Raw genomic sequence first — 14,398 nt, 5'->3', positions numbered from 1 at the left:
CACCACTGAATAGGCTAAGTGAAGCACAGCTGCTGTGTAGCAGGCAAAATCCTCCCCAAAACCAGAAGGAAAAGTTCAGGCTGTCAATGTGTCCATCTGCCTCTCTCCCACTTTCCTTGTGATTCTGTCCAGAGAGTTATCCCATGTCCTGGAGCCAAAGTGTATGGGGTTTCTCTTGTACTGTTCTGTGTCCAAAGAGCAACAGCACAGTAGAAAAAGATTCCAATCTTCCCCGAGTTGGGAACTTCTGGAGGTCTAATGGCTTATTTCCAAAGCTTGCACTATAAATAAAAGGATACCAAAAAAGTGATCTGTCTAGTTTTACACTGAGTAGACACCTGTTGTTTTATTTTACAGGAAATGAGTTACCAGCACAGAGAGCTACTGGAACTGGACTCAGCTAATGTGAGCACCAGCTGCCTTGCAAGTTTGCAGCAGCCAGTGGGCATCCTTCTCCTGGAGCGTGCCCTGATGGCTCTGTCCCCTGCAGAGGAGCCTCCGTCCAAAAGGATGCGTGGGAGGACAGAGCTGGCCCCAGACGTGATCAGATGGATTGAACTTGCTAAGTAAATTCTGGTTTGAGATCAATTTGCTCCCACTTAGGTTTGCCTGGTGAAGAGCTCTGCTTTTATGGCTTGTGGGATTTCTTTTTTGGTCTTTCTGTCTTTAAGAATTATATATGTTTTTAATTTCTTCTGAGTTAATACTGTCAGTGAGAGCAGTTAGACTTCAAAACTGTGCACTCTCATGATGCTGTCAGACTGCTGAAGAACATCTTGTTCATAGCTTTCCAACTGTAGGAGTTCCCATAGTTCAGCTATTGCCCTACAAGTTGAAGTTTACGTAGTTAAGTATGTATTTCTGATCTTACATAAGAAACACTTCCTAAAAATTTACTATTTCAAACTGGTACTATTACTGTTTATTGAATTTTTTAATAGCTTCTATTTGCATTGATATTCATCTGCTAAGGTATTTAAAAGATTTCTCTTTTCAATTTTACTAGGCTCTATAGATCCCTTGGGGATTATGATGCCCTTCGTGGCATTTTCAGTGGTAAGATTGGGACCAAGGAAATTACACAGAAGGCTTTGTTGGCAGAAGCAAGGAATGATTATGCTGAAGCAGCTCAGTATTATGATAAGGTAAAATTACAACAACATTTTTTTTCATAAATCTCTCATGACTTAAAACTAATCATATTAGAAAAAAGTGCAGTTATGTAGGCAGACAAGTAAAAATACATGGGCATACTGCAACCCCAAGCAAGCAAATTGCATGTGTTCATGGCATGAGTTGCAGTGAGTAAAAATGAAGACAAATCTCAAATCTTCATTTAAAATGTTCACTCTTCAAAAATGCAGGTTTACTGAAGACAGCTACCTGAAATCAATTTATGTCTAAATTAATTCAAGCCAAGCTTGAATTTTCTTCATTTAGTGTTGCTGTCACACTGTTAAATGGATAGATATTTTATGAGACTATGAATTACAGTTAAGTTGCTGGTGACTTAGAATTGAAACAGGTTCTTGGCTGGAATCTGGCACTATTCACCCCTCCAAATTCATTCCCTAGGCACTCTCCCAAGAAGACTGGCAAGATGGAGAGCCAACAGAAGCAGAGAAGGACTTCTGGGAACTTGCATCTCTGGAATGCTATGACCACCTCACAATGTGGAAGTCTCTGGAGTATTGTGCTACTGTTAATATTGATAGTGGAAAACCTCCAGACCTAAGCAAAACATGGAGTGATCCATTTTTTCAGGTTTTTAGAAGTTATCTCATTGATATTGCACCATTTTTACCTCTGCAGGGATGTCCTACAGTATTGAGATTATGGGTGAAAATCAATTGCGTTGTTTGGATTGCTTCATTAGGGAAATTACTGGAGAATCCAATATTAAAAGAAATTGAAACAATTTCTTCTGCTTGTTCTTTTTGAGGTTTAATTTTTACCTCAAGTCTATGGCAGATCCCAAAGGACCAGCTTTACTGTCTCCTCCTTCCTTTTGCAAACCTTTTTTGTTGCTTTTCTCACTAATATTTGTTTCCTGTTTTAAGAGTTACCAAACCATGGATTTTGAAACTGGTAGAATTTACTAACAACTCCTTGAGCTATAGGAAAAGGCTGCTGTGACTCGTTAGCAAATAGGAATTTGCCTAAAGAGAAAATATCTTTTTAAAAATTCAAAATGTTTTTATATTTATTTGATTTATCACTGATAGCAAAAAATTTGATCATCTAATATTCTATTCCTAGAAATAAAAACTATGTTTTCACCTTGTAGGAGACATATCTGCCCTATATAATACGCAGTAAATTGAAGTTACTGCTCAGTGGGGAGAATGACCAGACTTTGCTAACCTTTATTGATGAAGCAATGAAGACAGAACAGAAGAAAGCCATTATAGAAATGCACTACAGCCAAGAACTTAGTCTCCTGTACATCCTGCAAGATGATTTTGACAGAGCCAAATATTACATTAGCAATGGCATGCAGATATTCATGCAGGTAATAGTGTCTTCTGTCTCTGGTATGGAGGTTTTTTGTGTAAACTGGAACAATGAAACTGCTGTTGCTATTACTGCTGCTAGATTATACTCTCAAGAAAAACACTCACTCAAATGCAATGAAATTTAGGTGCCTTCCATGTCATGTGACAAAACTTCTTTTAAATTCACTGCTTGCAATGATGGAAAGTGAGTGAGCCAGTGAAGTGCATCCTCCTGTTTTACTTTGTTTTGTTTTGCTGATTTAAACTTTTATACGTTTTTCAGAGTAGTCGTTTATGCAGACAATAAAAATTTTATTTCATTCATCTTTTCAGGGGCCTTCTGTCCCCAGAACAAGCTTGCAAAGCATTGAGAAATTACAAATTCCATCCATTATCAAGTTTTGATTAGACTGTAAGATTTGCTAAAATCTAGGGTACGAATTGCAGTTCGAATATGACTCTGTGCTTTTCCAAAGCAGAGCTGCTCTCTGATTATCAGCTATTAAATTACTTGTAAGATGTAATGGATAATCTGTAGAGCACTGAAGAGAACCATGCTTTAAATTCTGTCTCTGATTCTCTCCCTTTCTTTTCAGAGCTACTCCAGTATTGATTCCTTATTATATCAAAGTCGAATGACCAAACTGCAGTCTGTACAAGCTTTGACAGAAATACAGGATTTCATCAATTTTATGACCAAGAGCAGTAATTTTTTTTTCTCTATCAGTTTTCTTTTTGTATTCAGTAATTGTGGTTTCCTGAACTTTGAATTTCTAAACTGCTGTTTGAAGAAGCATAAGTCTGGAATTACTTCTTACTGTCTTCTTGACAGTAAGACCTATTACAGTTTTGTAAGATAGGATTTAACATAACTTTGTGTTCTATTGCAAAATCTCATTAGCATAACTCTTCTGATAAGAGTCAGGCATCTCTTTTGAAAGTGTCAGTTAAAGTTTTAAACTAAGCTTTTTTGTTGGTTTAACTTTTGGCAGTAAATAGCAGTTAGCAGAGGTGAAAAAATGGATGTGGTATAGAAATTGCACCTGCTGACGTCGGCCCGAAGTGCACATAATGTGCATAAACCAAATTAGATACTAAATTTAGTTAACAGTTCCACTATATTCCTGCATGTTCATATATGGAAAGGCAACTACCTGGTGGTGATCCCCAGTGGCAGTTGACACAGGTGTCTTTATGGAACTCTCTGTGCTTCAGCAACAAACAAAAGTAACATGATGATCACTAAGTAGCATTTCTAGTTCAAGCCCAGAAATGCAAGTGGGTTGCTTAATTGCAGTTTTCTGGTCTAAATGTTAGACTGTATTTTGTTTAGCCTGTTTTCATGCTGTTTGGCTTCAGATGCATTTAAAATGTTCTTTATTGATTTCTAGGTAACTTAGCTTCGGAAGCTTCCCTTAAGAGACTTCTTAGAACTTGGACAAGCAGATATCCAGATGCTAAAATGGATCCTATGAACATCTGGGATGATATCATTACAAATCGGTAAAATTGCATTCTTGGGTTAGCTTGAGTTTCGTGTGCCTGTTGAGTTCCAGGAAGTGCTTTTTCTAATGCTGCTTGTTTTCGTGTGGGAGGGTTTTGATCCAATATATGACTTTGGTTTTTTCTTTTTTAACTGTGGCAGTAGCTTTCTCAGTGTAACTGGGGAGTTTATGTGACTGATTTGTGGTGAGGAGCAAAATGAGGTTGAGAAATGGCCAGGGAATAAATTGTATTTTGATAGGGAAACATAGATGTAGGTTTAAGCATTTTCTTATATCATTGACTATGCACTGTGTAAACTGGCCCATTTCAGCAGCCCTTAAACATACTCTTAAATTAGTGGATTAGCTGCATTTAGCTCAATGATACACCACCCAAAGGCCAATCAGTTATAAATAAAAATTCATGCCTGCTTTGTAGGTAGTTCCAAAATGAGGGAGCACACAAAACAAGCCCAGCCCTGTCACTCTCAGTGCTTCGCCTGTTTATGGGAAAGTTAATGACCACTGCTTTAATTGGAGACTTCTGTTGTGCAACTGTTGCTAGAAAGAACAAAGGCTCTCTGGAGACTCCTTTGGATTAGCTCTGAGGAAACTGGAATGCTGTTTGAAATTTGAAAGTTTTTGTCCTTTGCCGTGGTGTCAGTCTTCATCCCAATACATTGTTCAAGTGAAAATCTAGATTAGATTCTAGTGTTCATGTGTGATAATTTCTTCAGTAGCTCTGCTAACACATACTGTGCTCTGTGATTTATTTTGTTCTCTCTTTGTGTCAGGAAAACATGGCTATAGAAGAGCTTATTGCAGTTCAGTATTAGGCAGAATATGTGGCATGGCTTACTTTTGAAAAAAGTCTCTAAACTTTTATGGCTTGAAGGGTTTGCCAGGGTTTTAAACATTTTATGTGCTTTTAGAAAACCTTTGGCTCATCTTAAATTAGTAACAAAGGATGTGCCAAGTACCACTTCAGAGTGTAGTGCTGTCCTCTGCTTTGAGTAGCAGTCTACATAATGAGATGTGCTATTAAATTAGATAGGACTAGTTGTGAAGTGACAGGGTTCAGCATTGATTCATGGCAATTCCCTTTCAAAAGGTGAGTGTGCTTGCTGACCTGTTCTGCTGTACACATTTTGATGTTGGCATGTGTTGATGTGATAAATATTTGAATAGCAGGTTGATATAAAATACAGCCTGGCACTCACACTAAATAATTGAGACTCCTGTTTGTGAAGCTGGAATGCAAGTTATGGCTTGGTGAACTTGGGGACTGGAGCTTGCACAGAGGAACTAACTAACAAAAAACCCCACTCTATAATGAACATTTTCTAATACTAAGCTTGTCAGTTCAAGATCCTAAATGGTCTCAGGATCAACCCGACCACTGTTAGGAGTGTCCAGTCTCTGAGGCCTCTGTTTAGCCCTGCTAAAGGTGATAGCTGTAGTTTGACATTTTTTATTAGCTTTGTTTGCTGTTGGGCAGATCAACACTTTTGAACATTCATTTCCTGGAATGTATACTAGAGTGATCTATACCTGTTGTTGTTGTTGTTGTTGTGCAGGTGTTTCTTTCTTGAAAAACTGCAGGAGAAACTTCCCTCTGATCAGGCCAATGACAGTATGGAGGTGGATGGAGAATACAGTGCTGGTGGCCAAATGGAAGTGGATCAACAGAGTGAAAACATTCACTCAATGATTAAAAGCTGCAAATTTAATATGAAAATGAAGATGATAGAAAGTGCCAGGAAACAGGTGAATATGCTGTCTGATAGCTTCCAATTTGCCGAGAAAATACAGAAAAAGCTGGAAAAGCCTTTTAGGTGGTCTTTGGTACCCTTTTACCAGGGCACACGTTATCTCTTTTTGACTCTGCTGTCCAGGACATTTTGAAAGCTCAAGAAAGTCAGTTCCACAATGAAAGAAAACAAAAGGATAAATGTTAATTACAAAGTTGTTGATAACTTGTCATTACTGGAAATGTGCCTGAAGTCTGCTTTGATAAACAGATGGTTTTGGACACTCTAAAGGGCAGATAAAGTATCTGAAATGTTTTGGTCTTTAATGGAAGAGATGCTTGCAGTCAAGCATTATGCTTCGTATTTACAAATAATCTCTTCTGTACAAGGAAGCAAATTGAATTCTGATTGAGTTAGTATAATTTACTTCAGTCAGCAATGCTGAATTTTTTTTTCACAGTTTTCATTACTGCTGTTAGGTAACACTAACAAAGAACTAAAGTAAAGTGACTTAGGAAATTTTGGGTTGAATCTGGCTGTTGAAATGACCAAAACAGCCTTTTTGATGTTGGGACTTTGGTGCTTCAAGCTTGAAAATAATTAAGATGAATAATTAAGTCAAGGTCTTCCATCTTCTGATGTGCTGCAGAAATCTGCAGGCATCAACAAGAGTTTATTTTAAGCAGTCTGATAAGAAAATATAACATTGCTTTGTTGACTGTACACTCTTGAAGGAGTAAGTGAAAAATAAGATTTCCTTTAATCTTCCATGAAACTTCTCATTGGAACACAAACATAAGTGATTTTCTAAATGATATCTTAAATCAAGTTGATTTCCCACATGTGTTTGCACTACAGAGCAGTTGAACGCTTCATGCAGCTGGAATTATTTTCTCAGTTTTTAAACCTCTGTTCTTCTCTTCTGCTATTTGCTACTCTCCATTAGCACAGATATGGTTCTGGATATGAGACCAAGCAAGCAGTGAACATCTCTTTGCCTTACTGTATCTTTACTTGGGTTACTTAAATCTTCTCATCCCTAATTTGGTCATGGGCAGGTTTTAGTTCCTCTTCAGATATAGGGTCTGAGAATTCTCTCCATCTGAATACAGAACAGCTTTGCAGTGGCCAAGAAGCTCCTGAAGGACTTGCGGAAAGAGGCCAGAGCAAGGGAGGACTGGCTGGTGAGGTGGAACTATGCCTATTGCCGCTTCACTCACAGTAGCAGCCGCAACCTGAGCTGTCCTGAACGCATGCTCTCAGTGTTGAAAACCATCTCCCTGCTTGGTAACAGCCTTTGCTTCACCTTGTGTATTTTACAAAGTTGCTTTGTTGTCCCATTACCAACTTATGTTTTTGAATTCCAACAGAAGATACCAAATCTGACTATCTCAGCAAGAATATAATGGCCTTCCGGAACCAGAATCTTCTTTTGGGTACTACCTGTCACATCATGGCCAATGCTCTTAGTCAGGATCCAAGATGTCTTGAGCAAATTGAGAAAGAAAAGGCTGGGAAGATATCACTAATAGCAGGAGAAAGCCTTGAGAACCCTAAAAAGGTAAACAAGAGGGGAAGATCTTTTATTAATTTCAGTGTCATTATTACTACAAATTACTACTTCAGTAGGTAGTGATGGCTGTGGATAGATACAGAGCATGTGAAACCTGTCTGCTCTTAGCAGTGATTTGTCCAGCATCACTAGATAGAGAAAGGTGGGGAAAAAAAGGCTATGATTCCTGTTTCTTCCAGGTTTTGTTCTCCTGGAGGTCTGCATCATGCCAGCATTTCTAAATAGGAGAATGTTCTTGTGTTTCTCTGTGCCTGCATTTTGAGAGGAGGGGGAAGACATAGTCACAGCATCTGTATGCACAGTGGTCAGACAAGGCTTGGGATCCTCAAAGAATGCCTTGATTTCAACTGGGCATTTGTGACCTGCTTCATGCTCTCAGACTATTCTCCTTGATAATGAGATTTATAATATAGATACACTTACTTTATGTATAAAGTAATTTTAATGGAAGAAAGAAGAGGGATTTTTAAGGCAGAGCACATACAGGTAGTTTTTACTTATTTTGGGTAGATGTGCATTTGAAGAATACAGTACGAGACTGTGCTGCAACTGAAATTGTATTTGCTGTCAGTTGGCCCCGATGCTGTGGCATTGATTTCTTGTCTGTCCGATGGATTGAGAATTTGAAGTACCACTGCTGGCTTATTTCTACTAATTTCTAAAGCCACCATGAAGACACTTTCATATAGAATCATAGAATGGTTTGGGTTGAAAGGGATCTTAAAGTTCATCTAGTTCCAACCCCCTTGTCATGGGCAGGGAGACCTTTCATTAGACCAGGTTGCTCAGGGCTCCATCCAGCCTGGTCTTGGGCACATCCAGGGATGGGGTGTTCACAACTTCTCTGGGCAATCTGTTCCAGTGGCTCACCACCCTCACAGCAAAGAGCTTCCTCCTAATATCCAATCTAAACCCACTCTCTTTCAGTTTGAAGCAATTGCTCCTTGTCCTGTCACTATATGCTCTTGTAAAAAGTCCCTTTCCACCTTTCTTGCAGGTTCACTTCAGGGAATATGAAACACATTAGTATTAAAAAAGAAATCTTAATTTGTGTTTTATGGTTGTTAAAAGTAAAGCAGATCAAGAAGAAATTCCTGCAAAAAAATGTTTCAGGTTTTCTGGTGTGTAGAAACTTAAGCAAAAGCTTGAGCTTCATTTGTTAGCTAATTCTTCAGAGCATTCTTCTTTAGGCAATCTAAAGGATGAGCATAAAAGTTCTTCAATGTCAGATGAGTAAGATTGCCATAGCAGGAATTTCTGTAAGATTAAGAAGCTTAGCTTTATTTTAACTTAGTATGTAGTCTCCTCCTACCTGCCTGACTGTTTAATTTCAGTTAGAGCATTTAGTGTGGCCAGAAGTGATTGTCCTGCTGTACTTGACAGTGGTGAGGCTGCACCTCAAATCCTGTGTTCAGTTCTGGGCCCCTCACTACAAGAAAAGTATTGAGGAGCTGGAGTGAGTCCAGAGAAGGGCACTGGAGCTGGAGAAGAGTCTGGAGCACAAGTCCTATGAGGAACAGCTGAGGGAACTGGGATTTTTTAGCCTGGAGAAAAAGAGACTCAGGGAAGACCTTACTGCTCTCTACAACCACCTGAGACGAGGTTGTAGTGAGGTGAGGGTTGGTTTCTTCTGCCGTGTCCCAAGTGACAGGGTGAGATTAAATGGCCTTAAGTTGTGCCAGTTAGGTTAACATTGTATATTAGAGATTTTTTTTTTTTTTTTTTTTTTTTTTTTTTTTTAATGAAAAAGTGGTCAGGCATTGGAGTAAGTTGTCCAGAGCAGTGGTGGAGTCGCCATCTCTGGAAGTGTTCAAGAGGCATCTGGATGTGGCACTTTTGGATATGGTTTAGGGGTAATTGTGGTGGTGCTGGGTTAGGAGCTGGACAGATGATCTTGACAGTTTCTTTCAACCTTCATGCTTCTGTGATTCTGTAAGAATCCTGTCAAGTCACCCTTCGCATGAGCTGCATTAGAAGTGTATGGTGAATGTTACTGTATTTATAATAGGGAAAAAGGCATCAGTGTAACTGTTATGCAGATGTTGTAGATATGTCTTAATAGGAAAAAACCCTGAAAGTTTAATTATATTTTCTGTTAACTGTTTCCAAAAGCTCCAGTAATGTTAACTTTTTTCAGTGACAAAAATTCTATTTAACATGTCCAAAGGCTAATTTAAGTTTATATATTTCCACTGAAAAATGTGGAAAATAGAATTCTGGAAATCACTGCTAGAAATAACATCCAGGTTTTTTTCCTTTATATCAGCTGCTCAGAATATCTTAAAAGAGTTAAAGTTTTGTCTACTCAAGACCTGCAACGAAGCTCCAGTTTCGGACAGGGTTGTTCAATGTTGCTTGTTAATGTGTGGTTTTTTTCCTCTTATGGTTGAATTCCAGGTACTGGCAGGTCTGAACAAGAAGGCTTTTCAGTGTTTCAGCTGTGCTGTGAGGAAGTCTGAAGAGGAGGTGCAGTCCCAGTCCATGGACCATGTGGATGTGGTGGGAGTTGTCGATGCATACATGACTCTGATCAACTTCTGTGACCAGTATCTGCGCAGGGAAGAGGAAGGCTTGCTTGGTTAGTCAGGATTTCTCCTAAGCTTGTGAGGGGTATTAATCTGTGATCCCTGAGCTTTTGCTATACCCAGGAGATGTCCGTGAGCAGCACAGCTTGAATTTAAATGGAGCAGTTTGACCTCCAGTTCAGCATTATTTGTGTGCCTTTTTTCACCTCCACCATTACTGCAAGCTTTGGTGCTAGTGGATCCCTTGTAGTCTCGCTCTTACTTGTGAGAAATATACCATATCCAGCAGATGCTTCCCTTGTTCCTTCCCAGACCACAGCAGCCTTGTATTTAAAGCAGGCAAGATACCAGCAGTGATGCAGCTTCCTGATAAAGCTAATCCTTACAGTCCCCAAGTACATGTGTTGCAGATGTGTGCAGTTCAAACAGATGGGAAGGAGAACAAAGTAAAAATACAAAATACACTTGAAAAAAGAACACCAAATTGTAAAGATGAATGTTTCAGATGATCAAAGACATGGAACAAGTGATGGTGTTTCTGATAATTCTTGTTTAATGTCTCTTGGCAGAAATTAACACTGTGGATCTGCAGCAGTTCCCAGCTATTGTGGTGGAGAAAATGATAAAAGCTTTAAAACTGAATTCCAGAGAAGCCAGGCTGAGATTTCCTAGACTGCTCCAAGTAATTGAAAGATATCCAGCAGAGACATTGGGTCTAGTGACACGAGAGGTTAGTTGCTTCAATTTTTCTGACAGCAAATGCTGCTGTAAATCAAATTTTATAGGTGGGGGTGGAGGTGGAGGCTGGATATGTTGAGAGGTTAGACTGGTAAGTTTTGCTTCAGGGAAATCAGATAAATTTTATCCCATCATTGTTCCTTGTCTTTTCTGTAACTTACTGAGTCTTAATTCATGTGGACAGAAATTTTTTCGTAGAAATTTAACTTTATATCATTATTCTGATTCCAAGTGTTTGTTTGAGAGCTGCTGGAGAACAACTGTGGTATGCTTTGTCTTTTTTTTTTCCTTCAGAACAATCTAAATGGGCTGACAAAGGTGGTTAGCTATTAGGGTTAGGAATGCATCTTATTCCTACAGACTGAGTTTCCTGTATGCAGGAACCCAGCAACTTTTCCAGACACATTCCTTGTCTCCCACCTTTCCCTGTCCTTCTTCACTTCAGAGGTTACTACAGCTTTCTCTTCCTTTGTATTTCCCACTTCCTTCCTTCCTTCCACAACCTGTCTTTCCATTGCCATTCCATGGCAGGATACCAGGAGCCTTCCCTGCTGCTATCTGTTGGACAGATAAGCTGAGACCTTCTCTGTGACTCATGCCTGTTCCTGCCTTGGCCTGCCTGCCTTTTCAAGCCCATGTCATTGTGCTGCTGCTCCCAGAGCAGCAGGCCCTTTCAGAGAAAGAAGTCAAGTGAGGCAGAAACTCGGGTTAGTTATCCCAAGGAGTTGAGAAAACAGCAGAAATGGCTGTGGTGCACAAGGTGTGGCCACGGAGAAACAGCAGTAGTTCAAACAGAACCTGACACCAGCTGATAAATCTCACCCAACAAGGGAGTTCACCAGTCATTTATTTATCCTATCCTCTGTATTTCTGTGAAATAAATACTGGCAATCTGACACTAAATTCTATTAGAAATGCTTAAAGATTAACAAAGAACAAAACTGTGATAGGAGTTTCAGTTTTCTCCTTTCTGGCATTTTTTACTCAAATCAAGACTTCAACCCAATGGTGTTGGAACTGAATTCCTTCAGATTTTCAAGTTGTATGTGGTGGTCAAAAATTATCATTTTACATCCAGAGACAAAAGCCACAAGTTTGAGTGTAAAGCCTCATATTGATCAACAGGCTGCAAATCTTTATAATGCAAAAGTTATTAAGCAGCAGTGGTGGTGGTGGTAGTGGTAGTGATAGTAATAATTAAATCTCTGCTTCATTGGGGGATGCTTTGCACATCTAGTTGACATTCCCTGTTTCCATTTCATGTTTCTCTGTCAGGCTGCACCACGGAGCAGTTTTGGGTTTTATTTTGCTGTGTTTGGTATTTTTGAAGAGGACTAAAGATGAAAGCAGTGTCTGTTTTTGCAGCTTTCTTCGGTTCCCTGTTGGCAGTTCATTGGTTGGATTAGCCAGATGATGGCACTACTTGACAAGGATGAAGCAGTAGCTGTACAACATCCTGTGGAAGAGATTGCAAATGCCTATCCCCAGGCACTCATCTACCCTTTCATGATCAGCAGTGAAAGTTACTGCTTCAAAGATACTGCAGCTGGCTGCAAGAACAAGGAGTTTGTAGAAAGGTGAATTTGCAATTGGAGTAGCTCTTTTGTATGTTTTTTATTTAGGAGTGGACAGATTCATTTATTTTTCCTGCACAAATCCTTTTCTTTAGCAAGTATGAGGAATTTTAGAGGGTAGTCTTGAGTTTTCATTTAGAGGCACAGAGAAATGCAATCAGCTCTGTCAGTGTCAGACATACTCAGGTTGGTGGCATGAAACTTTATGAAGTATTGGGTACATATAGTTCCCAGGCTGTTAAAAGTTTTCCCAAGATAAAACAAAAAGACCACAGAGAGGTGACCCCTTTTTCCTTGTTGTTTTGTTGTTCAACACCTTGTGATATTGACCATTTATCATCTTTCTAATACCAAGAGGAAGCAGCTATGTTTAAATAGAATAGATGCTTATACCAGACTTCAGAGAGGGCAGTGAAATGGATGCGTGTTACCTTGGGAATGACTGTGTGTTGTTCTTGGCTGTGGTGTTCTCTGCTTATTCAGTGTGCAACATACAGCTTCTCTTACAACCTTGTCCCTTTTGGCATGCAATAACACTGAGTTAATCCCCAGGCAAAAATTAGTTTCTATCACACAATGCTGTAGAACCACTCTTAAAATTTGATACTTTTGCTGAAGAAATTTTTGCTTAAAATAAAAATACAAAGTCATGTGTTTCACAGACAGTATCACCCTTCAATAACTGTCGTGACAGAGCATATGGTCTGGTCAATGCCTGTGTCTGTTTCAAGCATGCTTTCTATTCACCCACCAAGTTCCCATTTTCATAGTGGGACATGTAATTAAAAAGCTGGGAGCTGAGTGGCATGTTTAGTCAACACAGAAACAGTCATGCAGCCCAAGAGGGAATTCTGTGGGAGTCTTACCTATTTACATCTGAATTATTTTACCAGATTGTTGTATATAGCAGACAGTCTAGGTCATTGCTTATCTGCAGGTGAGGTGGTGATGGTAGTTCCTGTTGCATTATGCATTTTTCTCTTCTTTTAAAGGATCAAGAACAAGTTGGATAGAGGAGGAGTAGTTCAAGATTTTGTTCGCTCACTGGAGCAGCTCTCTAATCCTGTAATGATTTTCAAGGTAAAGTGTATTTTTACCCCTTCCCCTTCATTCCTCTCCCTCTGTTCAGAGGAGCAAGTGCTAGGTGGAGCCTGACACTGTTCAGCTGACACCACAGCCACAGGAAGTGGCTCAACCCAGCACCAGCTCATGATGATGATGATAATGATGATGATGTTGGGGTGCTGTCAGCAGCTTTCACTGGTGATGGACTCCCTCTCTTGTGCCAGCTGGACGTTCTGCTCCAACCCTTTTCAACTTTCCACATCAGGGTCTGTGCCCTGCCCCATGGTCAGTCTTCCTTAATCATTCTGAAACCCTTACAGAATTATCATTTGTGGCCATCTTTATAATTCTGCACTACTTGTGTTCAACTACTTGTGTTCTTATGCCCTTTCCCCACTGGCATCTTTGTGTTCTGACTTGTTTGTCCAAAGGATTCTAGTCCTGTGTTTGGTGCCACTCCTGGCCCCACAGAGGCATTCTTAGCACTAAACACTATGGTAGTAAACATAATTATCATAATAAAGTAGAAACATTTTATCAAGACACCAAATGAAAAGAAAATATTTCTTTTGGTTCTCTTTTTTTTTTGTCAAAAACACATAATAGATAGTTGACTATTAGTAAATTCGGTAGTCCTGGTGCAATCTGAGTGGCCTACTAAAGAGCAAGGGTCAGTAAATCTTTTCTCAGTACTCATCTGTTTTCTTCTCTTTGCAGGATTGGGCTGAGGATGTCAGAAATGAGTTGTCAAAACCTCAGAGAAACAAAAAGAAGCTTAAGGAAATGTATGAAGAAATGTACAAGAATTTGGGAAACTTGGAGGCCCCTGGCCTTGGATTGATGAGGAAAAGGTTTATTCAGGTATATGTGGTTATTGAGTAGTGTTGGCATCATGGCTTTTCTAGAAGGCAATAGAAAGTCAAAAGAGGGAACCAGATCACAGCTTTTACAGGTGCTGCAGGACTTGATGAGACTTGATCTAGTCAGGAGTACAGGACTGGGATTTCTTTGCTAGAAGCCATGGACTTAACATAGTTCACTTTCCACTTGTAACTGCCCTGCAGGGATAAATGTTCTGTCTTACACATCTTCTACCTCTCCTGTCCTGCATGTTGCCAGGTTCTTAGGACCTGAGCCTCTAATCATCTGTGGGAATCTGGCCTTGTTTTTTGTGCACTGCTGCCAAAGATTTA

The 14,398-nt window shown here is 39.6% G+C and overlaps 1 protein-coding gene across 1 annotated transcript in view; it reads left to right on the top strand.

Annotated features, from left to right (window-relative positions):
• Positions 1 to 14,398, top strand: part of PRKDC (protein kinase, DNA-activated, catalytic subunit) — an 81,456-nt gene that overhangs the window by 56,573 nt on the left and 10,485 nt on the right. The window contains exons 63-76 of the mRNA XM_066330881.1: positions 358 to 566; positions 1,007 to 1,145; positions 1,576 to 1,764; positions 2,288 to 2,512; positions 3,092 to 3,200; positions 3,887 to 3,998; positions 5,557 to 5,746; positions 6,843 to 7,017; positions 7,101 to 7,291; positions 9,701 to 9,881; positions 10,398 to 10,558; positions 11,932 to 12,143; positions 13,133 to 13,220; positions 13,923 to 14,066. Of these exons, the coding sequence (XP_066186978.1) occupies positions 358 to 566; positions 1,007 to 1,145; positions 1,576 to 1,764; positions 2,288 to 2,512; positions 3,092 to 3,200; positions 3,887 to 3,998; positions 5,557 to 5,746; positions 6,843 to 7,017; positions 7,101 to 7,291; positions 9,701 to 9,881; positions 10,398 to 10,558; positions 11,932 to 12,143; positions 13,133 to 13,220; positions 13,923 to 14,066 (2,325 nt within the window). The remainder of the gene's footprint in view (positions 1 to 357; positions 567 to 1,006; positions 1,146 to 1,575; positions 1,765 to 2,287; positions 2,513 to 3,091; positions 3,201 to 3,886; positions 3,999 to 5,556; positions 5,747 to 6,842; positions 7,018 to 7,100; positions 7,292 to 9,700; positions 9,882 to 10,397; positions 10,559 to 11,931; positions 12,144 to 13,132; positions 13,221 to 13,922; positions 14,067 to 14,398) is intronic.

The sequence above is a fragment of the Sylvia atricapilla genome, chromosome 1 (genome assembly GCF_009819655.1).
Source record: "Sylvia atricapilla isolate bSylAtr1 chromosome 1, bSylAtr1.pri, whole genome shotgun sequence".
In the NCBI taxonomy this organism is placed as follows: domain Eukaryota; kingdom Metazoa; phylum Chordata; class Aves; order Passeriformes; family Sylviidae; genus Sylvia; species Sylvia atricapilla.
Note: the sequence above shows the minus strand (reverse complement) of the source record. Positions and strands in the feature narration are given on the sequence as shown.